Source organism: Polypterus senegalus, chromosome 3, assembly GCF_016835505.1.
Source record: "Polypterus senegalus isolate Bchr_013 chromosome 3, ASM1683550v1, whole genome shotgun sequence".
Lineage (NCBI taxonomy): Eukaryota > Metazoa > Chordata > Cladistia > Polypteriformes > Polypteridae > Polypterus > Polypterus senegalus.
The window spans coordinates 67,179,281-67,205,329 of record NC_053156.1 but is presented as its reverse complement, the minus strand read 5'-3'; the positions used below and the strand labels follow the sequence as shown (position 1 = coordinate 67,205,329).

The following is a 26,049-nucleotide window of genomic DNA, read 5'->3' as shown; positions in this document are numbered from 1 at the left end:
GACACCTTATATTCCAAATCGTAATCTTAGATCTTCAAATGAGTGTCTCCTTCGAATTCCAAGAACAAAACTTAAAAGAAGTGGTGAGGCGGCCTTCTGCTGCTATGCACCTAAAATCTGGAATAGCCTGCCAATAGGAATTCGCCAGGCTAATACAGTAGAGCACTTTAAAACACTGCTGAAAACACATTACTTTAACATGGCCTTTTTATAACTTCACTTTATCTTAATCCTGATACTCTATATGTTCAATTCATCATAATAACTATTCATGGTGGCTCTAAAATCCGTACTGACCCCTAGTCTCTCTTCTGTTTCTTTTTCCGGTTTCTCTGTGGTGGCGGCCTGCGCCACCTCCACCTACTCAAAGCACCATGATGCCCCAGCATTGATGGACTAAAAGCCAGAAGTCCATGTGATCATCATCATCATCATCAAATCCTTCCGTGAAAACCATAAATCCAAAGAGGACTGTTTCATTTATGTTAGGTAGAATGCCTAGAAGGGACTTGGTGGTTTCATGGCCTGGAATCCCTGCAGATTTTATTTTTTTTCTCCGGCCGTCTGGAGTTTTTTTGTTTTTTCTGTCCCCCCTGGCCATTGGACCTTACTCTTATTCTATGTTAATTAATGTTGACTTATTTTATTTTCTTACTGTGTCTCTTATTTTTCTATTCTTCATTATGTAAAGCACTTTGAGCTACATTTTTTTGTATGAAAATGTGCTATATAAATAAATGTTGTTGTTGTTGTTACTTAATAAGCAGCAACTTGTGGAACCAAATCTGGAGTAAAGTCTGCAAGGGCAGTTTGGTAACAAAGTGTCAGACAAGAGGTGATCTACCAGAACTCATCTTTATGATTGATTTTATAAAGATGACTTCATGCCCCTATTACTTCTAGTCAAGTATGGGACCACCTAGAATGATGCCAAGTATTTATTTTTTTCAGGTCTCACCAATACAAACATCAAGACATCCCCTAATATTCCTTTTTGTCTCACTCATACAGATAGATTGTCACTATTATGATTCAGTATGTTTAAAATGGCAAAAGGGAATGAAGCTGCCTAGATGCCAGAACTTTCTGTAGCCTGTTTAGAAATAGGCCTCACTTCAGGCAGCCAGACCTCAAACTTTATTGGCTGGCTTCAGCCCACACAGGCCTGAAAGGGGTTTTGACATTAAAAGATCAAAATATATCGGAAATGTCCCAAGCTTAAATAAAAATGACCCTCTAGGCAAAGGAACTGTATAATCTCTCTCTAGATGAGAAAGATCCAAAACAAAATCTGTATAAATTAGGGAATATTTATTCTCAAGTCAAGCAAAAATTGCAAAAACAAGATAAAAAGAATTTGCCTATAAAGGCAAAGCAGAGCAAACAAATGCTAATATGCAATTCAATAATTCAAAACCAAGAACAGAAGCAAGATAATCAAGAAAAAAACAACAACCCCTGAAAATTCATTACATACAAACACTGTGCTCTAGAATGACAATCAATGAACCATTGGAGGACAGCCCCCAGTGTCAAATATACATGCTGAGGATGATCGTTCAACAGTGACATCATAGTGGCCCTGTCTCCGGGGCCTCCACCTACAAAACACAAAGAACAAGGGAGAACACATAGATAGTAAATAAATAAACTGAATAAAAGCTGACGCTTTTATCTAAGTCAACTTACCGGATACAATTGATTGAATTTCTTTCTGTTTTCCAATTGGAGCACAAGCAGACAAACAGACTTGCACATGGTGACACAGTGTCAGTACTATTGATCCCCCAACCTAAGGGTTTGAAGTTCAAAGCCTTTAATACTACACCACACTGCCTGCATAAAGCTTTTATGTTTTAGCCAGGGTTTCTTCATTGGATTGTTTTTGTGTCCTTTTCATTCATTTAGTTAATATGTTTAATGTATGGATTTTGTTATGTTTAAAAATACATATATACTGTAATATCTTTAAAGGTCTTTAAATATGTGTTTGTTCCCTGTATTTTATGGATGGTTTCCCAAGAGGTAGGGCCATCTGTTCATCACAGCTGAGGGACTTCTCCCAAGTCCAATAAAAGCTGATGGGTACTGCAGACCCACCATTCATTGAATGTGCTTTGGTCTCTTTTTTTTAACATTTTCTGTCTCCGTTTTAAGGATTTAGTTTTATAGTTTATAAACCTGTTTGTTCAGAATTGCCTTTCAGGAAATTCCTTTTGCCTCATTTTATGATATTGTTTGTTGTTATTTTGTTAAATTTTGTCAATAAATCCTCTTTTATAAAGATTCTGGTGGACTTGTCTCTGTACAAGACAGAGTTTCACAACACTACCACTTCTGAGCAATATTTTGAGATATTTGAGGATGTCTTTTGCACGTTGAACTTTAAAAGCGCGTTTGACATGTTGAGGACTAAACAGGCCTGAAGCCTCCCAAATTCGTGTGGTCAGGTTTCAATAGGGTGAGACCTAGTTTTGGCCAGTTAGGCCATTTTGAAGACCTCACCTATTTATGCTGTTTTTGTGTCAGAATCTTCAGAAAAACATGCCAGACCTCGGGAATGAATCAGCGACCTAAAGACATGCAATAAACATCAGAAAATTAGTGATTTAAAATAAACAAAGAAGAGGCAGAAAAGGAAAATAAACATAAGACATGGAACACATCCTGGCTAAAAAATGACAGTCACCCAGTGCTTACTAGGTGACAATTGAGAAAGTCACATTGCAAGAATGGTAAATGTAAAAACATCCATTCTTTTCCTAAGGTCTTTGTCCTGTTTAAAGTAACACGGGGGTGGTGTCTCTCAGGAGCTTTGGGTACAAGCCAACAACCAAACCAGAATGGGATGGCTACCATGATGGAAATGTGTTACATAAAGATGGGTCAATCACGCATAAAAGTATATCACACACCATATTATTGCAATCATAAATAGTTTGTAACCTGGGAAATGATCTTATCAAGTGCATAACACTTTGCATATTGAAATTACACCTTACCCAGCTCACTGTGTAACTCTGAGCAAATGATATCACCTGCAAGGTCACCAGATGTGGTACTAAAATAGATCTGGACTTTGAGATCATGATCATAATGATTATATTAAAAACAGACCGAGCTTCCCTTTATCTACCATGAAAGGACCGTGTTGTCTCACATCCTTTCATACCTAAAAAAGGAAGAAACACATAAAGGCCTGTTAAGCTCAGATTAGTAACAACTGCACCCCAATAGGTTAAGATCTTTGTTGTATAGCTCGCTACTCCTCTGCTTCCATGGTATCTCTACAACATGTACAATCCTGCTGATATGACTCCTGATTTATTTGCTGTGGTGTCATCAGCCATATTGAAACTTGGCAGGTGCGGCTGAAAGTCAAAGTGTAATAAACCTGTCTGAGGTTTAACGTTCAGTTAACTTAGCTGGGCTCATTACTTCCTTTTTGAAAGCCCCATAATCCTTAATCTTCATTTAGTGACAGTTGATGGTCATCCAGCACCTGTACCAAGACAAAACCTGAAAAAGCGAGCAGGGAGGAATTGGCGTGTACTTTTTCATCAGAACATCGGACCAGGTGAAACTTAAAATTTTCCTTATGGCATTTCTATACTGAGTTTCAGGAAGTACTTTGGCCAGCACGTTGGGCACAGCTCTGTGCTTTTATAGGAGTGGCTGACCCACTTAGATTGCAGAAAACTGAATGGAAAAATTCAGTGTAGTGTACTGTTCTTCTTTGTGTCACTACTAACTGTGTATTATAAAAGTGTCTATTGAGTGAAAGTGATGTTAGGCTAGGGAGAAGACTGCACTGGAAATTTGGGGGTGATGTGGGAATAATGAATATAGAGATAAGATGAAAACAAGGTAAAAAAATACTTTTAGACAATAGCAATCTTAGTTAAATGCTAAAGTGTATGAAGAATTCATGGAATCTTGAGATAAGGACATACAAAATATAAGGGCATTCCTACATTGTTTCTTTTTCTAAGGGTGCAGTGCACCTAGTCCAGATCAAATGCATTTTTTATATATTGCTTTTGAGCACTTTGAGCTACATTATTTGTATGGAAATGTGCTATATAAATAAATGTTGTTGTTGTTAAGCTATGCCGTCAAACAGAGACTCTGGAGGGCACCAGTGGCTATAAGTTTTTATTCTAGCTAGTTTCGTAATTAGCAGCCATTATGGTTGTGAATAGAATATACTTCTTTATCTTTTTAAATTTCACAACCTTTAATAATTTTTTTTCCTTTAACCAGCAGCGAACAATAATGAGATGGGAAGAGCGCCAACAGATGAAATGCTAACTTGACCCTCGTTTTGTGCCTGTGTGCCCACCATGCAATATCTGTTTCAAAAAAATATGTCAAAAATCTAATGTTTTTGATTTTAATAAAATAATATATACTGTATATAATAGATAATATGGCAAAAAAAGTGAGAGTCTGATATATATCGATCCCCTTTGGTCCTTAAACCAAATAAAAAAATTAACATGGATCTGTCTGGTGTTGCAGAATGAGTTTTTAAAAGATATAAAATTCAATAACAGGTTTTAACAAAACAAAGAACAAGCTTCTAACTAAGAGGCTACCTAAATTGAAAACGATGACCTTCCAGGAATTAAGTTTCTATTCATCTGTTGGATTGTTTTTAATCTCATTCTTATTTAAATGTGGGTGAAAGGGAAAAAAAATGGTCCTGCATTTTAAAATGCAAGTCAATTAAAATTAAGGCAAATGTAGGATGTTCAAATAGCAACAGAAAATGGCTGGGAAAACAACCTGAAGCCAAGATCAGAATTTGATGCTACTGCGTTAGGATTTTTGGGTACTCATGAATAATGGTTTTCCTCCAGCAGGAGGCTCCAAAGCACCAGTTTTGGAATACCTGACGTATACAGTGGGATGCAAAAGTTTGGGCAATCTTGTTAATAGTCATTATTTTCCTGTATAAATCGTTGGTTGTTACGATAAAAAATGTCAGTTAAATATATCATATACGAGACACACACAGTGATATTTGAGAAGTGAAATGAAGTTTATTGGATTTACAGAAAGTGTGCAATAATTGTTCAAACAAAATCAGGCAGGTGCATAAATTTGGGCACCGTTATCATTTTATTGAATCCAAAACTTTTAGAACTAATTATTGGAACTCAAATTGGCTTGGTAAGCTCAGTGACCCCTGACCTACATACACAGGTGAATCCTATAATGAGAAAGAGTATTTAAGGGGGTCAATTGTAAGTTTCCCTCCTCCTTTAATTTTCTCTGAAGAGTAGCAACATGGGGGTCACAAAACAACTCTCAAATGACCTGAAGACAAAGATTGTTCACCATCATGGTTTAGGGGAAGGATACAGAAAGCTGTCCCAGAGATCTAAGCTGTCTGTTTCCACAGTTAGGAACATATTGAGGAAATGGAAGACCACAGGCTCAGTTCAAGTTAAGGCTCAAAGTGGCAGACCAAGAAAGATTTCAGATAGACAGAAGCAACGAATGGTGAGAACAGTCAGAGTCAACCCACAGACCAGCACCAAAGACTTACAACATCATCTTGCAGCAGATGGAGTCACTGTGCATCGTTCAATCATTCGGCGCACTTTACACAAGGAGATGCTGTATGCGAGAGTGATGCAGAGGAAGCACAAACAGAGCCGCTTGAGGTATGCTCAAGCACATTTGGACAAGCCAGCTTCATTTTGGAATAAGGTGCTGTGGACTGATGAAACTAAAATTGAGTTATTTGGGCATAACAAGGGCGTTATGCATGGAGGAAAAAGAACACAGCATTCCAAGAAAACACCTGCTACCTACAGTAAAATATGGTGGTGGTTCCATCATGCTGTGGGGCTGTGTGGCCAGTGCAGGGACTGGGAATCTTGTCAAAGTTGAGGGACGCATGGATTCCACTCAGTATCAGCAGATTCTGGAGACCAATGTCCAGGAATCGGTGACAAAGCTGAAGCTGCGCCGGGGCTGGATCTTTCAACAAGACAACGACCCAAAACACTGCTCAAAATCCACTAAGGCATTCATGCAGAGGAACAAGTACAACGTTCTGGAATGGCTATCTCAGTCCCCAGACCTGAATATAATTGAAAATCTGTGGTGTGAGTTAAAGAGAGCTGTCCATGCTCGGAAGCCATCAAACCTGAACGAACTAGAGATGTTTTGTAAAGAGGAATGTTCCAAAATACCTTCAACCACAATCCAGACTCTCATTGGAACCTACAGGAAGCGTTTAGAGGCTGTAATTTCTGCAAAAGGTGGATCTACTAAATATTGATTTCATTTCTTTTTTGTGGTGCCCAAATTTATGCACCTGCCTGATTTTGTTTGAACAAGTATTGCATACTTTCTGTAAATCCAATAAACTTCATTTCATTTCTCAAATATCACTGTGTGTGTCTCCTATATGATACATTTAACTGACATTTTTTATCGTAACAACCAACGATTTATACAGGAAAATAATGACTATTAACAAGGTTGCCCAAACCTTTGCATCCCACTGAATAACATTATCAAACAGTTTAGAGTAGCAAGGGTCTCCAGCCTGCCCTAAAAAAACTGGGCAAAAAGCAGGAAGGAAACCTGCAGAAGGTGCCAGTCTGCCACAGAATCAACAGTCAAACACATACTCAGAGAGCAAATTTAAAATCACCAGCTTATTTAGAGAGTGATATAGGCAACAGATGTTACTAAATGTCACTGGGCTAAAAGGATCAACAGTAATATACTATCAAAAAGGGTGACCACACTGGCAAAAAAAGTAATTTTTTTCACTCCCAACAAAAGCTTTAGGTGTTCTTTACAGATTTACAACATCTTTTTTAAATGCGCTTTTCACTGAGTGTAGGTGCAGAGAACAATTCTCAGCTAAAATACAAATATAGATTATACATATAACTAAATACTGGACTGGTACACATATAAAAACAGATTTGGTAAAACACACAGAGAACAAGTTAGAAACTGATTAAACCAAAAGGGTAACCAACAATATCTGTCCATTAATTAACTAACTATGGCCAGTTGACAATGGAGGAGATTAAAATTGTAAAAGAGAAAGTGAAAGGCAAAGTCAGACACAGTCACAGTTCTGGAGACTTTGGCCGACAGGCCCCCTACCCGCTCCTCTGTTTTCTATAGTGGAGTTTGTGCTGAATGTCCAATCTGATGAGATAATCTTTTCATCTGATAATTCCAATTCTCCTTTACCCAAAATGACTTTTCAATACACAGGAGCGCTATCCTGGCAATAGAGAAGTGACACCAAGTGCCACATCCAGATACCAAGTAATTAAGCATCGTAATGATTACTTGAATAATCATTCTATTCTTGACAAGTTTCAGTCAGATTTTAGTACAAAACACAGTACAGAAACAGAACAGAGGAAGGATGGTAACAGTTTATTAATATACTTATATTTCTGTACAAATGTCAAATGGAGATGCAGTATGCACAGCTGATCAGCAACTCTACTTGGGGTATTCTGCACTAAAGTAGTGAGCCCATAGACCATTGTACAGTTTTTGGGTCCTGTAACTAAAAATCAACCTCCCACTGTTATTTTATTAATTCTTGCAATCATAAGTAGGCCAGCATCATGAGATCTTAATGTATGATCAGGTTTGTAAGTAATGAGAAGTTCAGATAAGCAAGCAAGACCTTGGCCATTTGTGGCTTCATATGTTAAAAGGAGGATTTTGAAATCTGCTCTAAACTTAGCTGGAAGCTAGCGTAATGACTTAAAAACTGAAGACGTGTTCATATTTTCTGGTTTGTGTATTAATTCTTGCAGGAGCATTTTGAATTAATTGAAAGCTGCGTGAAGAACAATTTGAATAGCCTGTGAACAAAACATTACAATAGTTAATACTACACCCATAAATGCATGAATTAATCTCTCAGGGTCTTTCCTAATTAAAAAAAATCTTCTTAATCTTTCATCATTTTTAAGATGGATAGAACATGTTTTGAATAGATTTGAAGGATCTGAACAAAATTATTTCTTTCATAGCATTTTTTCTCTGAAGGTGCTTTATAGTGGAGTTACCAACAAATGTCTGCTAACATAGCCTCACTCCACTTTCCACTTGTAACATCTCCCTATCAGAGCAATGCCTTGGTGAAACCTCTTCCTGTGTTCATCTGCTCCTGAGTTATTGGGGGAAACCCCAAATGAGAGTGTATTAAATGGACTTTTAAAGACATGTTGCACCCAAGTACTTGGTGCATTTTTAAAAACACTGCTTCCTTAATGGCACTTTATTGTGTGCTATGGTGCCTTGTAGAACCTTTGTTGGACAAAGAACCATTTCAATCTGAGGAAGGTTATTTGGGCTTTGACAATGTTCCTAATATATGGATAACAACTGAAATAGCTAGCTACCCCAGCAAGATTATAACTGATCAAGAAAACCTGAACTCAGTTTGTGTTATTGTATGTAGTAAAAATCCATTTAAATCACAAATCTGTTAACATCTATTCATGGCTATTTATGGAGCCTTTTATGATCTAAATCAGGGGTGCCTAATGCGTCGATCGCCATCGATCGGTAAATCGCAAAGGTAGTGCAGGTAGATTGCGTTGCATTCAAAATAACATTTTTTAAACGTTAGTCTACTGTATAATATATCCTCCCTATGGCATTTGCCACTTGATTGACATACAGGGTGGCCAGTCTGAGATCTCTTCTCTTCTAACTGGTCATCCCGCACGCACGATAGCTACTGCAAAACTCCGGCTGTGAGTTAGCTTTCCAATTTATATTGACTAAAGAAGGGATTTAAAAATTGTTTGGGGAGGTTATGGATTGGATGTGGAATTGTAAGAGGATTTTTTTCTCACAATGTTACAATCGAAGTGCGTTTGTCTGATCTGTCAATCTATCATTGCTATTCCAAAGAAGGAAAATGTGGAAAGGCACTTTCGAACTGTTCATAAAAACTACGAAACTGACGTCGTCCTAACACGTCATTTTTCACTCGGCTGAATTCAAAAGCTCCTTGACTGCATTATTCGGCTCTACTTATTTATGTGAGTCAGCCTTTTCCCACATGACGATTATTAAATCCAAATATTGTAGTGACCATAAATATAATGAATTGTTATTGTGCCATAAAGGTTATACAATTATGCAAGGTACGACAACATACATTTTATGTATAAAGTATACTCAGTATATATACTGTGTAGTACTGATCTACCTACATTTTTAATGTAGGTAGATCATTTCAGCCTGGTCATTTTAAAAGTAGATCGCAAGCCGAAAAAGTGTGGGCACCCCTTATCTAAATAAATAAAAGTACTCTGTGCAATTGTTCTTTTAGGAACCAAAAGTGGCTCTCCTATGGTATTGCTCTGGAGAACCACTTTGACACCTTTATTTTTAAGAGTGCAGAAAGAGAGAAGATCCTCAACTAATTCCTTATAGTTTTCTGCTTTTGTATTCTTAAGATTGTATTCTATTTAAAATTGCTTAATATTTACCTGGTCAGTACTTTGAATGGATCAGCCTGACCTTGCATACTTCTGTAAATAACATTTAAACACCTTTCTCTATTCTGGATAACAAAAATACATCTTTCTAACCTTTTACATATAAAGTCTTGACTATTTTGTAGTAATACGAAGAGAGAAAAAAAAAAATAATGATTGAGAGCAAAAAATATGTAGCAAATACTTGATGTTGGGTTGTTTCCACCTGAACTAATGTTAAGAAAATGGAGGGCTCTCATTTTACAGCTCATAATATACAAATAGTATTCTGAGCATGAAAAATACTTATGCCATAAAACATAATGTAATTTATTTTTACAGAATCAACAATTTTTTTTCCAAAAACGCTGTTTTTCACTAAATTTAGTGCCTCGTGGAAACAGTTTGTGGTAAAGAAATTCCAGTTTCAGAAATGGATTCAACACACCTACATTTTTTTGCTGACCAGTGTCATTCGTTTTTGAATTATTCTTCTTCAGTATGTAATAATTTAGAGTTTTAGTAGAAAAAGTAAAATTTACATATTGTGGGTTGAGAAAAGCAAACTGACTTCAGATAAGGGTTGCTATCTCTACAGACAGGGAGCCTAAAGGATGGGGGATGAGAACAACAGCACCATGAAGATAAGAATCCAGAAAAGAATTTCTGAAAACTGCATACCAGTACTGAAAGGTGAGGTGGTGTTGATTTGGTCCTTTGACTTACAAGCAGTGCAGATCACACCAGCAAACTACCATTTACTGACACACTCCCACATACAAAGCTACACAACTATGCAAGGGGGCCATAAAAACTCAATAATGTTATGATGTGAAAAACAAATTGTTTTTACACATACTGTAACTGAAGAGCTGACTCACAATATAGGTCTCTGTCTAGAATAATATCAAGGGCACTAAATGCTGCTCATCAATAAGGATATGTTTATTTCCCTTAAAAGGCAAAAGAGAAGGTCAAATAAAAGCTTGGATAAGGGGCTAACAAAAAACAAGAAAGGAAACACAAAGCAATAAAAAAATCCCACTATTCCACTTGGCCTCTAAGTCTGACTGAATGTTAGGTACTTTAGTTATTTTCCCATCTGCAACTTTATTGCAACAAAGTAATGTGGTGTAAGCTGGCTTGCCTGCTGTCTACGGTTAGCTCTGCCTTGTGCACATGCACCTCACTAATGTACTTCAACAATTCTGGTTAGCTTTCTCCCTGGCCACCAAGAGCTCTTTCTACCATTCACAGTGACATGTCCTACTTCCTTCTACTGCCTTATCTTCTGAGACTGGTGTGCTGAGGTGTTCTGTTACTGCCAGTGAAGGTCTCTTCAAGAAGTTTATCATAGGTCTTTTCTCTTTCCTTTAGCCCTTTAGTGACTCTAAAGTTTCTGGGAACCTTTTTGTCAGTTGGGAAACTTGACATAAAATATACCAAGCTGCTTAAATGTTTATGAATGCTAAATGAAATTATTTGGTGTATTTTTACTATGAAATCATTATCTAATCATTTTACATTTATTTGTGTAGCAGATACTTTTATCCAAAGTGACTTACAAAAAGGTCAACATAATTAAGTAAACATCATCAGCTACTCCTTATCATCCACTGCCTTAAACTGGTATAACAGATTAGTGTTTACTTTCTATCCATTCACCCATTCAGATGGTGACAGCAGTCTAAGCAATGATGACTGCAATTCAAACCTCAATGCACCAGGCCCTCATGACTCCTCCAGTAGGTGGAACAGACCCATACTGCTCCTTTGGACTGTGCATCACCAGGTTCCACGTGTAAATGACTGACCACAAGGTGCCGTGCCCCCACAGGCCTGGCTACAGAGCGTGGCCTGTTCCCCTTTTCCGGCTCAGGTTACTAAATCCTAGTTGAGACTTTTCATAGAGGTCAATATGAACTGCACTTAGTCTGGACCAATTTGCCTTGGGTGACCTTACGAGGGCCCACTGCCCCAGACAACATAGCTCCTAGGATCATTGGAATATACAAACCTCTCCACCATGATAAGGTGGCCTTTATATTTACATGGTCTTTAAAACAAAGTTGACAAATTCTGTGATTTATTTAGAGGAAAAGAATTTGAAAAATAAGAATTATCTCTTGCTACGGCCATCTTAACACAAGGGCACGCTGGGCAGTTGCCCGGGGGCCCCACAAGCATAGGGGACCCATGCTAATCTATGTATGTGGTGACTTGCTGAATGGTTGTGTACATAGGGGCCCCAGTGCACTGATTTGCCCGGGGGCCTATTATGCTGCTAAGTCGGGCCTGTCTCTTGTGTAAAAGTAAGAAAGCCACAAGATTAATTAGCTTAGCCAACAAATCAAGTCTAGTCAAATTTAAAGAGACCTCAGAAAGAGTATTCTGCATATACAGCAAAACATGTTGGTAATTATTATTATTCATCTGATAAAATGTCTAGAAATGGAGAATATTTTAGATCTGCAGTGGATATCAAATCCTGGAGCTATAAAGGCTGAAATTAAAACAAATCATGTTAGAAATATATTATCATTAAGAAGATCTTGTAACTACGTATATTTAACTGAAAACCAATCATTTTCAAAAAATATCAAAATAAAAAAGTAGTGCCTTAGTTGCTTAAACTTTATAATGGCGTTGACTTTTAAACAGTCACATCCCATTACAAAGGTAGCTGATCTCTACTTGACATCAATTACATCAACTGAAGTGATTCTTGTCATTCCTAAATAAAATTAGCTGCTCCTGTAGGATTTATCTGGAAGTGTTTTGCTTGCACATTGCAGAGATATTCATGGTCCACAAGCAGCTAAGAAAAAAATATATGTGATTTTACAGTTTAAGGTTACTGATTAGAAGAAGTATAAAAAAGAATCTCAAAGACATCACAAATATCAAGAAACATTGTAGAGACCATTGTTATGAAGTGGAGAACATATGGTACACCCAGGATGCTGGAAAGATCAGGTTATCCTCAGAAATTGATGACTGTACAAGGAGAAGGCCTCTTGGAAGTCTCCCTGATGAGCTAATGTCCAACCTTAAAGGAACTGCATGAATATTTGGCAGGAACTGGCCACACCTTACATACTGCATCAATTCTGAAAAGTCTGATATGTGGAGTAATGGGGCAGGATGTAAGCCATTTCTCTCAAAAAAGAATATCCAAGTTCATACAAATTTTACAAGAAGACATATTGACTCTCCCAAAACCATTTAGGAAAATGACATATGATTTAAAAAAAAACAAGGAAAACCTTTTTAGCTTTAATTGTAAATAGTATGTTTATCCCAAAGCCTAAATAATTCATTACCCAAAGAAAGTAACACAGACACTGGTTTCACAAAGTATTCAGACTTTTACTTTCAGGACAATTTAATATGTCGCAAGTTTAATTTGACATGGATAAATTAGCCATTTTTGACTACTAAACTATGCTCCATAAGGCATAACTACAAAGTACAATTATGTTTTCTTAAAGGTTTGCAAATTTATTAAAAATCAAAAACTGAAATCTCTAATTCATATAAGCATTTGGACCTTTTACTCTCGCTCTTGTTTCCTTTAATTATTCTTGAGATAGGTCATGTCAGGACAAAACTGAGCCATGCAGTCCAATGAACTCTCTGTAGACCTCCACAATCAAATTCTGCCAAGGAATAGATCAGAGTAAGGGTATAAAACTACTTCTAATGCTTTCTGTGACCTCAGGAGAACAGCATCCTTAATAATTGTAAAATGGAAGAAGTTGAGAACCACCAGGACTTCTCCTAAAATTGTGTGCCCAGTAACTCTGTATATCCAGGCAAGAAGGGCCTTGGTCAGGGAGGTGACCAAGAACTCAATGTTTACTTTAACAGGGCTTCAGACGTCCAATGCTGAGATGGGAGAACTAGTCAGGACAACCATCTCAGCAGCATTACATCAATCAGACATTTATAGCAGAGTGGCTACACAGAAGCAACTATTGAGTAAATGTTTACTAAACTGCATTTAAAGGACTCTGAGAGCATGAGGACTGGCCTTGACTGGTTCGGTTAGAGTCCAGACTTAAACCCCATAGAAACTCAGTTAGGAGACGTCAAGATGGTAGTTTACAAATGCTCCGCAATCTAACAGATCCTGAGAGGAGGAAAATGGGATAAATATACTATAACGGATGGGATACACTCCCCAAATTCAGGTGTGCCAATCTTGTAGAGTCTTACTCAAGAAGACTTGACACTGCAATTACTGCTGAAGAGGCTTCTACAATTAAGGGTCTGAATACTTACAGGAATGAGAGATTTCCATTTTTGATTTTTATTAAGTTTGCAGACCCTTCTGAAAGCATGTTTTCACTTTCTCTTTAAGGATTATTGAGTGTAGATTGATGGATAAAAATGGCAAACGTATCCATATAAAATTAAATCAACAACAAAATAAAGTGAAAGGGTCTGAATAGATTCCTAATCCACTGTGCCTTAAAGCATGGCTGTGGGAGCTCTATTCTGTGAGACTGCTTCTCTTCAGTTGGGAGAGAAGCTCTGATTAAGAATAGAGGGAAAAAACTGCCAAAAATCTCATCTTTCGTCACGAATAGTCTGAAGCATGCTGGAAACCCAACCAATGGCAAAAAAGCATGGCCATTGTTTTGAAATGGCCCAGTCAGCAGCTTGACTTCAGTCCTATGGAAAAAAAAATCTATGGTCTTTTCATGAGGGGGCCATGCATTACAGATGTGAAATTGTGTAAAATGATACAAAATTCATCTATATGATGGTGATAGAGACTTATCAAAAGATACCTTAATACTATCAAAGAAAAAGGAGCTTCCATTAAGCATCAGTTAAAGGATGTACATACAAATACAATGGGGTTTTAAAAAAATTTTCATAAAATTTGCCTATTTGTTGTTTACTTCAATATGGTTGGTTAAAGGATCTTATTAAAGGTGATAGCAAGTCCATACAAATTCAAGTATAACCAATTCAATAATTATTTTATCATCAGTTATAAAATTGAGAAGAAAAATTAACTTATAAACACTATATATATATATATATATATATATATATATATATATATATATATATATATATATATATATATATATATATACAGTATAATGCTGGGAAGCTGTATACTTTTATTTTAACACAATTTTTCAAGCACAAGACATTTAACCGAGTTGTACAAATTCATTTTCCAGAAAAACATTGGCTACAAAATGTTTTGCACCCTTACAAATAAGCCTCTCTCAGAGAGGATAACAATGTAGAGTGAATCTTACAGCACTCCCCAGAAAAGAACACCTCAAAATCACTGATAGTCTAAGGTGTGTAATATGCTCTCTTCAATTCAGACCACAGGCCTTCAACAGAATTTGAGCCTAAACTAGTGATTATGCATTCCCACAAACGTTTCTGTATTTTAAGCCCAAAGTATGACTTATTACATATGTTGTTTGTTTTCCAAATTCATTATTTGCTCAGTCAGCCAGGGCTGATGGTTACAAGGAAGTACTTCAGTTTTGGTACAAGTAATATTGAGGGTTAGAGGATTTTGGAGTTTGGTGATGCAATAGAAATGGTTATATAAACACTAATGAAAAACAAGAAGGAAAACAAGATGGTGACATTTGAATCTGTTCATAAAATAGCACAACTCAGTATTTGTTATGGAGGGGAGGTGATCAAGGAGTACTGAAAAATGTGAAGATGATCCCTGGAAATCTTGTATATACGGTAACAACACAGGTTGATAGTAGCAGATTTTTAATATGAAGGCATGAAAAAGCACTGAGGTTGAAGGTCTTGAAGTTGAAAGAGTTATGAACATAAGCTTGCACAAACATTGGAAATACGAGTGAATCAGGTTTCAGAAGCATCAGGTGTGAATGGTAAGTGAGAAGCAATGAAGAATGTCTACTTGAAAACAATGGAAAAGATCTATAGATAAACAAACGTGCAGCTGAGACACAAGGCAATGTGGTACAATGCTGATACAGAGAAGGCAAAAAAGAGATGCTATAAGAAGTGGTACAAAGGAAAGGTAATGAGGTGATGTACTGTATAAGGAAGCCAAGGAAAGCAAATAGTTAGAAATGCATTTGCAAAAGCATGAGAGGCCAAGATGCTATAGTTTACAATTGTGCTGCAGAATGAGGAAGGAAAGGGGAATGTGTTCAGGATCACAAAGCAGATGGAAAGACCAGATGTAGTAGATGTGAATTGCTTGAAAAATGTTGCAAGAAACAATGTGATTGATAGTAACAGGATCAAGGATCAAGCGTACCTACAAATCTGGAAGAAGTGTATGGAGATGTTACTAAATGAAGAGAATGAATAGGGTGAAAATGTTTGATATGCCAAAACAGACAGGTCAAGATGCAAGTTTAAAAAGAAGTTACAAAAGAAAAGATGATAAAGACAGATAAAGAAGAGGGTCTAACTGGAAAATCAGCAGGTCCAGGAGTTGAACATTTGACAAACCTACAAATCATGAGGAAGAATCTTGAAGACTGGAAAAGAAATGTTCTCATTTCAAGAAGGGTGACCAAGTCAAATGTGGGTCATATTGAGTGATCAAGCTTTTGGTGCAGGTAATCAAGGTGGTTGAACATTAGAGAAAAGAACCAAGGATCAAGTGAAAGTTATCAAAATGCTGCCTGCTTTCATGCATGGGAAGGGAACAAAGGAACAGGAAAAGCATCAGATAATAAGAAATAATCTCCATTATGCATTTGTCGATATGGAGAAGACATTTGACAAAGTGGCATTAGAGGAAATATGGAAGGTACTGAAAAAGTTAGGTGTGGATTAGCTGTTAGTGTCTGTGGTGATTTCAGTTCAGTTCAGAAAGCAAAAATGATGGTTAGAACAGCAAATGGAAATATTGAAAGTTTTAAAATGAAGGATAGCCATTATAGTAGAACATTGATCTCACATTAATGGAAAACAATAAAGTGGGAAAAAATGAAATGGAAAGTTTCTTTGGAATTGAAAAGCATCAAGATCAATAAAAGTTCGATCAAGGTGATGGCTGGAGATGACAGGCATGAAGCATGAAAGAGATGGATACATAGCCATGATATATGGGAAACGTAATTCAATGCATGAATTTTTAGAAGTGAACGCATAAATGATGTGGTGGTATGAATGGTAGTCTGCAGAAGAATGTGCGTGGTGGGGGGGGGGTGTACAGGATGCTAATAAAGTAAATGTAAATTTATGTATTAGTAAAGGAAATGTTTTGGGGAAAATAGAGAAGTTCTGCTACTGAGGTGAATGTTGAGAGTAGACAGAAGTGCAGGCACATCAGTCATATAATGAAGGTACAAGATAGAAGAAATTCTACAAGCTGTCCTCTGTTCTTTTTTGTAATCAAATTGTTTATTAAATATGTTAATTGGATAAAAACAAAAAACATGACATTTTTACTATTTTATAGTTGCTGTTTACTTTTTTATAGTTAACCTACCCTTTGGGCAACCGATTTCTCAAAGTTCCTAGCCTTGAGAAATAGTAAATGTTATTTAAAGAAAACAGAAACAGAAGGAGACAGCAGTCCTACTAAATAGCAGAGACTAAAGAATAGTGAAAAAAAGACAGACAAATGGGAAACTGCACTGTGGGGTAAACCCTCACCCAGCTTCCGATCAAGTCACTAAACGGAGCTGCTGATCCCCAATGCAGAGAGTTCCAAAATGATAACAGTATGTTAAGAAAGAAAGACTTCTAGTAGGCCAAGGAAAGACTAAAGGGATCTCAGAAAGGAGCCAAAAATGGATTTGCAGCAACAGTGGCTAGAGCAATCACCCTCTGCTGGAGCAGAGAGAGTGGAGAAATGCAAAAGAAGGAGAACCTGAGGTGACAGGGGACATGTGCACAAATAATTGAAGACAAATACTGGAGAAGCAACTAGAAAACACTGCCAGAACATATGGAAGAAACACTTAAAGAACAAAGATGATAAAGAACATAAGAAATTTGACAAATGAGAGGAAACCATTCAGGGTATAAGGCATATTTGGTTAGCTAATAGTTAAGCTCTCCCAATATCTCATCAACACACTTCTTAAAGGTAGTTAAGGTTTCTGTTCCAACTATGTGTCTTGTAAGGTTGTTCCAGATCTCCACAACTCTGTGAAAAGAAGTGCTTCCTGGCTTCATTCTTTAAATGCACTCCCCCTTAATTTCCATTAGTGTCCTCCAGTAAGCAATTCACCCTTAAGCTGAAAGAATGTTGCTAAATCTACTTTATCAATGCCTTTGAAGATTTTAAATACTTGAATAAGGTCCCCATACAGTCTCCTCTGCTTGAGAGTAAACAGGTTTAAATCTCTGAGTTTATTGGCATCAATATGTCCTTAAGTCCTGGGATGCACTTAGTTGTTCTCCCTTGCACAGCTTCAAGTGCTGCTATGTCTTTTTTGTACTGTGGTGACCAGAACTGCACACAGTATTCCAATACTACCTTACTAGTGCATTATATAGACTTAACATAATGTGCGTTGATTTATAATCAACAGTTTTTACAATATAACAATATCTTATTTGTTATTTCAATTACTTCTTCACATTGCTTATATGATGAAAATGTTATGTTAACATAAACCCTAAATCCTTTTCAGATGGTGTCTCCTATAGGACAGTGTCTCCATCTAATCTTTATAATAGACATTCCATTTACGTATGTGTAGCACCAAGTCTTCATGAATTTTTTGCTGCATTTTCAGTGCCTGCCATTCCTCCAACATTATCTGCAAATTTCACAAGTTTACTAACTATACCAAAATATGGCACTTGTGGAGGTGTTGAATATTAACAACTTGTAGTTTAGAACAGGGTGTGCTGGAAGTTGTTGTTTTTAAATGAGTTTTTAACATTTCTGAATATAGAATTCCAAAACATTGTTGTATGGAAAGGGAGATTGTAACAAAGGAGACTTTGTCCGGCAAAGAGTAAACAGCGGAAACAGGTTCACAGTTTAAGGATAAGAAAAGTGAGTGAAAAGAGAACAGAGACATATAGAAAATTCCACGTGTGAACAGCTGAAAATAAATGAAGAAAGAGGAAGCAGGAATGGCAAACATGAACGACAAAGACAGAACAACTCAAGTCCCGAACCACGGAAGATGTTTCCTAATGCGCAAATGCTCCTGACTTCTACAGGAGAAGGTAAAAGTTTGAGAGCTGTGTGAAGAATATTATGAATATATAGGTGTGACAAATGGAAGATAAAAGTGGAACATGAAGCAACGCTGGGAAGAGGAGTGATGAAAATGATCACATGACTGTGTGGAGTGTCACAGAGTAAAAAGAAGACAAATGCAGAGTTAAGAGAAATTATTGATGTGAAAATGGTACTTGTTGTGCTATGGAGATACATGGTAAGGTGGTTTGAGCATGTGGAGTGAAAAGTAGAGGATGACTGGTTGAAGAGGTCCACCAAAATGTAATTGGAGGGGATGATGGCCTAGTGAAAGGTTGATGAAGATGTGGTCAAAAGTGGTAGCAGATGACTTGAAAAGAATGGGTTTCAGCCCAAGAAATACCCAGGACTGTGGATAGTGAAATAATAGATTTTTGTGTGTGGAGGTGCAACAGTCCAACCTGCCTAAATCAGTAAAATGACCATTGAGCCAGTTGTAATGACTCTTGTTCAGTTTATGAAGAATGACGATAAATCTTGACTTGACTGTAATTTCAAAAATCTCTTGCAGCAGCCAATGCTCTTGTTTATATCACAGTAATACAACACAAGCAACATAGTAAGATTATTCACGGAAACAATATTTGCTTCTTACAGGTTTTCTTAAATAAACTGAATTTTGCAAAATGTTTCCTTGGAAAGACAAGAACAAAATTAATCACAAAAAATTGCCATGGGTGGAAAAACATGACATTATCTACCACTGAAGCAACCTTATTCCCAGTTCCACATACAGGTATGGTTATTGAAGTGTCATGATTTGGGTATGGTTTCTTCCAATGGTTTTGGATGACAATCAATTACTGATGGAAAGAATGAATTCAGAGTTACAATAAAATATTAAACCTAAAACTGTTACTCCAGGTTAACAATAATCCGAAACATTCTAGTGACTCCAGCTAAGAGTGAATTAAGAGAGAGACACTTTCTACTTTGGAATGGCTGAGCCAAAGTCTAGATCTCACTCAACTTAAGAGATATACACATTCATTTAAGAATGACAATAAACACTATTCTGTAAGACAATAGATAGAAGCCCACCAAAGTAGTTATAAAAGACTGATTAGTAAGCCCTGGAAATGGTTTGGGTGAGGCCATACCTAGTAACAACAACAACAACAACATTTATTTATATAGCACATTTTCATACAAACAGTAGCTCAAAGTGCTTTACATATTAAAGAATAGACAAATGAAAGACACAATTATAAAACAAAATAAATCAACATTAACATCGAATAAGAGTAAGGTTCAATGGCCAGGGGGGACAGAAAAAGCAAAAAAACTCCAGACGGCTGGAGAAAAAATAAAATCTGTAGGGATTCCAGACCATGAGACCGCCCAGTCCCCCCTGGGCATTCTACCTAACATAAATGAAACAGTCCTCTTTGGATTTAGGATTCTCACGGAAAGGCTTGATGATGATGATGGTCACGTAGACTTCTGCCTTTTAATCCGTCCATCATTGTTTGAGCATCATGAAGCTTTGAGTAGGTGCCACCACCACAAAGAAACCGGAAAAAGAAACAGAAAAGAGAGTAGGGGTCAGTACCGATTTTAGAGCCACCATGAATAGTTGTTATGATGAATTGAACATACAGAGTATCAGGATTAAGTTAAATTACGATTAAAATGAAGTTATAAAAAGGCCATGTTAAAGTAATGTGTTTTCAGCAGTGTTTTAAAGTGCTCTACTGTATCAGCCTGGCGAATCCCTATTGGCAAGCTATTCCAGATTTTAGGTGCATAGCAGCAGAAGGCCGCCTCACCACTTCTTTTAAGTTTTGTTCTTGGAATTCTAAGGAGACACTCATTTGAGGATCTGAGGTTACGATTTGGAATATAAGGTGTCAGACATTCAGACATTAAAGGTTACTACATCATTTGTAGCATTATAAGGCTTACTAACAACTGCACAAAAGTTAATTTAAATTTTAGTTAATTGTAGAAATGCAATATTTGAAGAAATAAAATAGAAGGTCATAAACCTTCAAGATATATATTTTCAAAGTGTTCCTTCAATTTTTTTGAGCAGTTGTATATATAGTGAAAGACAAGGGGGGCCACTAAGCTCCAAAACCCCAGGCACAACTAGACAAAGACAGTCCCAGGTGCAAAATAAATATTTTTTTATTCCACAAAAACCTTTTTACAGTCCACATCACAATATCCAATTCAGAACACTCCTTTTCCTCTTACATACGAGCTTTGCCTTCTGCACTCTGACTCTGACCTCACTGAAAGAGCCTGGACAGCTTCCTTATATGTTAGATCCAGGAGTACTTCTGATGCCCGGGCATGGCCCAACAGAAGCACTTTTGGATCAAATGGATGACCTCCGAAACACAGATTCATTCTTCCTGTAGCGACCTGCGGCTGCAGCCAAGGACCCTGACAGGGTTGTCCCTAATGACTATAAATCACATGGATCTCTGAGGACGTCCATACTGGGTCCACGCCAGCGGAGCACTGCCTTCTGTCATACTGGGGGAGGAACCACTCTTGATAAACAACCTCCCCCAGTCCATCCACTAATCCTTCCCCTTGATTGGGGTAATAATCTAGCCCCATCCTAGCCAGGTTATGCATCTTCTAATGTTGTCCTTCTGTTATTGCATCCTGGCCAGGCAAGGGTCCACCATAGCACTTACTATATACTGTGTGTGTGAATATATATATATATATATTGCATAGTTGTATATTGTATACATATAGTCTTGAAAGAATCTGTTCCAAGGAATCAACAAATTTTAGTCAATTATCTGTAACAAGGGCACTTGAAGACAAAGTTCCAAATGTTACACTGTATCTCTAGGCCAGTCTCCAGCATCTGTCATAAGCAGGTCTTTGGAGGGGCACTATCCCTCCTGAATGTAATTGGGGTATGAGGCACTAGAGAAGTGCCACTAAATAAATGATCTTATGGTTATGGATGCAGGGGAATCCTGACAACATTTCAAAAATAAAGGTCTTAGCTTTCCCAGTAAGTCAGTGAAGGAAGTCCTCATTGGCCAGGAAGCATAATCTGAAAAATATCCTGGGAATGCAGCAAATTCACATATTCTATAATGGAGTAGTATATTCTACTACATGCTGGATCTTTTATTTGTGGCTAGTCCTTATCACCTTTTTAAAGTACAATATCTGAAATGATGTGTACTAAAGCAATTATAAAATAAACATTGATAAAAAACTTTCTAAACAGACAAGCATGAGGCAAGTAAGCTGTTTCCAACACCATTTTTAAAAGGCTACTCCAAGCCAGTTATTTCCAATCAATGTACTTGGCTATAAATTCACAGCAGGGGTCAAAGCCAAACACGTCACACTCCCCCTCCCTTATTATAACCTTTTAAGTTCAATTATAGAAATACATTGTTTCCTTCAAATCCTTCATTTTGTATATCACCACTCAACATTTAAAAACCCTTGGCAAAAACGGCCTAATTGTAGTGACAGTAATTGCTGAGGGAGAAGTTGGATTTCATCCAAAACTTTCTCTCAAGTCTGATGGTATTCAGTGTTTCTCTAGCTACACAAAACGTAAACTGATCTCCAAGGACACTCTGTAGTAGAAGCATTGTTCCCCTTGGAGTGTTTCAGGCCTATTCACATGTTACTTTCAAAACATTCACCTAACCTGAAATTCCAAAGCCTATTTCCATTATTTCTCTGCTTCCACATCAAGAAAACAGTACACTTAAAAAATTTGAATCATTTCCATATATTCAATAATTTTGGTGTATAAGAGGAAATAGTGTATTTAGATTGTGCTTTAAGGCTTTTTGCAATTTCTTTCATGATGTTAGATGTTTTATCTCATCACACTGCAAAAAAATCCTGAACAATTCTAACACTGAAGATGTACTTGTTTATTTTTCTTAATTAGCCATAGTTACATGAAGTGCACTTTTCAGGTTAAAATATGTTAAAATGCTAAGTGAGGAATACTTTAGTGGCTATTGAATTCATCGTGCAAGAGACAGAACCCTTCACTTCTTAACACTGAAATGTACAGCCGATGAGAATTCCCAAGTCCTTGTTGTTAAGAGTGCTTGCAAGTAATCACATCTTTCTACTTCATTGATTAATTTTATATTGGTAAGTTGGAACAAAAATGTGTTTCATTCTAAGTATTATTTTCAGTTTGAAACATAAATACCCTCAATGTATCTGCATATCTTTAATTTATCTTTATGTTGTAGAGTTAGAAAAAATATATATATTTTCACAGTATACTAAAAGAGACTTCTGATATCCTTTTCTACATTGTAAAAAAATTAAACTGACTAAAAATCATAGATTTCTCTCACCTATTGATATTTTTCAAAGTACAATAAAATTATCAAATTCTGGTAAACCTTTAACTGTCTTCTTGTCTCTCTGTCAGGATTCTTTAACGCCCTAGTGATTGGCCTGTCTACTGCTGAAATTGTCGTTGGTGAGTAGAGTGAGATCTGCATCCCTACCATCAATAAAAGAAACAGGATCATTCCTAGAAAAAAGTTTGATTATAATGATCATACCAGAGCAAATTGCTTTTGGCTCAACATCCCTTTAAGATAACAGCAACATGTCAAGTGCCATTTTTAGGAACATGAATCCCAAAGCAGCAACTGGGGGAAGGGTTTTCTTGCTGTAGATAATGAGTAAGGATTTGTGTGGCCACGTGGTGTGGCTTCTACTGGAATAACAGTAAAAAGATAAATGGTATAGGACAAGCTGAGGTCATAAAAGAGACTGTTGTGTAGCTCTAGCTGAATTATCAGACAGCGCAGAACTATTTCTCAGTAAGAAAAATTTAAAGGTAGCAGCATGGGTCACCTTGAGCAAAGTAGTCACTGGGTTCATGAGGCTGGCACTGGAACATAAAGTATCACTAAGACAGTGGAGAATGTGACTTGTGGGAAACTTTACATAAGCAAATGGTAACATAAATAGGACTGGAATTTATAATCAGTCAGTGCTGTAAAAACATATGAAGATATCAATCCTCCTTAAGCAATGGCAGATTTGAAAGAGTTCGTTCCACTTAAAACTTTGGAAGGCCTGACTGTTGCTGAAAAACTTACATAAGGACTGGGGGAAGTGACAAGAAGTGATAATTAGCATTTGAGCTGGAAATCTTATTCATCTTGCTTATTTTTTCAGATAATTCAGGAAGTACTTCACTTCTGTAATCAAGACACTGTTCTTTGGTCTGATTTAACTGTTCAAGTTAATTTAATTATTATTTCATTAACATTAACAACCCCATGTAATAGATATACAAGGCTCTACAAACATTTGACACTCACTACTTGTGCAAATCTTATTATTGTTTTTTTATCAATAAAATTGTTTTTGACTGTACTAAGACTCCATGTAATATGACAAACATGGCTTCATCATTAAGTGAAGCATAGATTTGTTGGACAGGTTTAAAGGTGGCATGTATACCTACAACTAACTCAAAGCTTACAAAGTGAATATTGTGCTTATACTAAAGTGAGGTGGAACTATGGATAGTGCAACACAATTGGACAATGCTTCTCGTCAGAGCAAGATTGAGAGAAAGTGTGAAGCACTGGCAGTTTTTCTCAGACCTGCAACCACTGTAGATATTACATGTGATATCTTCATATGACAGTGAGGCCTTGAAGAGAATGGAATGTTTTCAACTTTTCCAAGCATGAGTTTGTAACACCATCCATCTTTTTGTAGGTGCTGTGTATCTGGAAGACTGCCCAGTCCAGAGATACATCCCTCTTTACCTAATAGTCATGGGAGTGGCAGTGTTGATCACCAGACTATTCACCTCTTTTCAATGCTGTGAGCAAAAGAGCAGACTATGCCAGGTGTGGAAGGGAGTTCTGTTTTCATTTCTTCTGATGTGGTTCATTTCAGGTGATTTTTTTCCACTCTTAATTTCTTAAAGAAAGCTACCATGTGGACTAAGGTAGAAACTATGCAATTAGTTAGGACACCTGTACCTGTTGTTTAGTAATGTTATTGTATGTGGTGCAAAAACTGCCTCTAACACTGCTCTGCTGTTATAGGGAATGTGTGGATTTACAAAACTAAACTGCAAGTACTGGACAAAGAGAAGCCTGATTATTGCAACAAGTCCCTCTACCTATTTGCCTTTTGGATGACTACACTACTGTACACCTTTCTAGGATTAATGCTAGTTACGGCCTGCTGCACACTTGGATGCATTTATGCACTGTATGATGAGAAAAGCACCCAGGTTCATAAAGCACAGGAACAGCCTCAGTCACTAGAGCTTGCTGGTAGTCAGGTGTAGACCCTACCTGACATATTCCAAATTTTCAAAAAGTATGGTATTTTCAAATCTTGGTACCAGGACATAATAAATGGAAATAATAAAGATGTTGGATTGTGTCTAAGTAGCTCAAAAAACTTGAGGTGTCAGCTCGTCTGAGAACAGCAGAGGAACACAATCCTAAACTTACCATTGACTCAGAAATCCTAAATCCTGTTTCATCTGGAGGACCTCATTATCAATCTGTCCCTTAATTATCATCGATAACGTCTCTCCTAAATTTTGTTTCTTCATTTCCAAGTATAGCTAATATGGATACAGACATAGGATTTTCTTCTGCTTTTGGTACTGGGCTTTTGGAACTGTCACATCCAAGTGTCTAGTCCTCGTTGTTGCCCACCTTCCTATCTATATTGAAAGCAGACCTCAAAATGGGACTATGCCAGCGTATCACTGACTTTAGGTAAGAAAAGGTTTAAGACAATATGACTAGTCAACTTTATTTTTTAACCTCAAAATGTGATTGGGGCAACACAGTTTCTTACATTTCATCATGTTAAAGGCATAAATACTACTGAACATTACCAAACCTTGTGGAGTCCAACAGTCTTCCAGACAGGCCCATCACCACCAACCTGACAGAAAATGCCACATTAACAGTACAGTGACACACTGGGGCACACTCTAAATAACTGACCTAGACAGATTAAAAGTGGCAGGCTACAGGATTGAGTGGATAAAGCCAGCCTTACACTACATGACTTTTACTACTATTTTCAGTCATAGTCTCAATATACATAATCTTAACAAATCACAGTGAGTTGTAGACATTCAGTCAGAGAATGCACCTGTTTCTAGCAGTTGTGTACAGTATGTGATATGCCTAGTGACTCGGTCATAGTGCTCTTAACAGCATCTACAAACACTGCACCTCAAAATGGAAAAAAAAAATTGTAACCAGTTGTACGTTGAAGGGGTGGTGTCTTGTATCTGTGAGAGTTAAGAAACAATGGGGACTTAAATGGACGTAAGATGTATACAATACCTACAAAGACTGAAGCACAATGGGGATTACAAAAAAAAAA

The 26,049-nt window shown here is 37.0% G+C and overlaps 1 protein-coding gene across 1 annotated transcript; it reads left to right on the top strand.

The window, feature by feature from the left end:
* Nucleotides 1-3,360: 3,360 nt before the first annotated feature.
* On the top strand, nucleotides 3,361-26,049 carry LOC120526786 (transmembrane protein 272-like). Its single transcript, XM_039749933.1, has 5 exons — nucleotides 3,361-3,577; nucleotides 10,093-10,187; nucleotides 23,090-23,140; nucleotides 24,403-24,585; nucleotides 24,738-26,049. The coding sequence occupies exons 2-5, from the start codon at nucleotides 10,109-10,111 to the stop codon at nucleotides 24,983-24,985; spliced, it is 561 nt and encodes a 186-aa protein (XP_039605867.1). The 5' UTR covers nucleotides 3,361-3,577; nucleotides 10,093-10,108; the 3' UTR covers nucleotides 24,986-26,049.

Excerpts from the sequence above, each read along its gene's own strand:
- LOC120526786 (XM_039749933.1), top strand. The coding sequence starts at position 10,109 with ATGGGGGATGAGAACAACAGCACCATGAAGATAAGAATCCAGAAAAGA. Across the intron at positions 10,188-23,089 it reads CTGCATACCAGTACTGAAAG|GATTCTTTAACGCCCTAGTG; the intron begins GTGAGGTGGTGT and ends TCTCTCTGTCAG. Across the intron at positions 23,141-24,402 it reads TACTGCTGAAATTGTCGTTG|GTGCTGTGTATCTGGAAGAC; the intron begins GTGAGTAGAGTG and ends ATCTTTTTGTAG.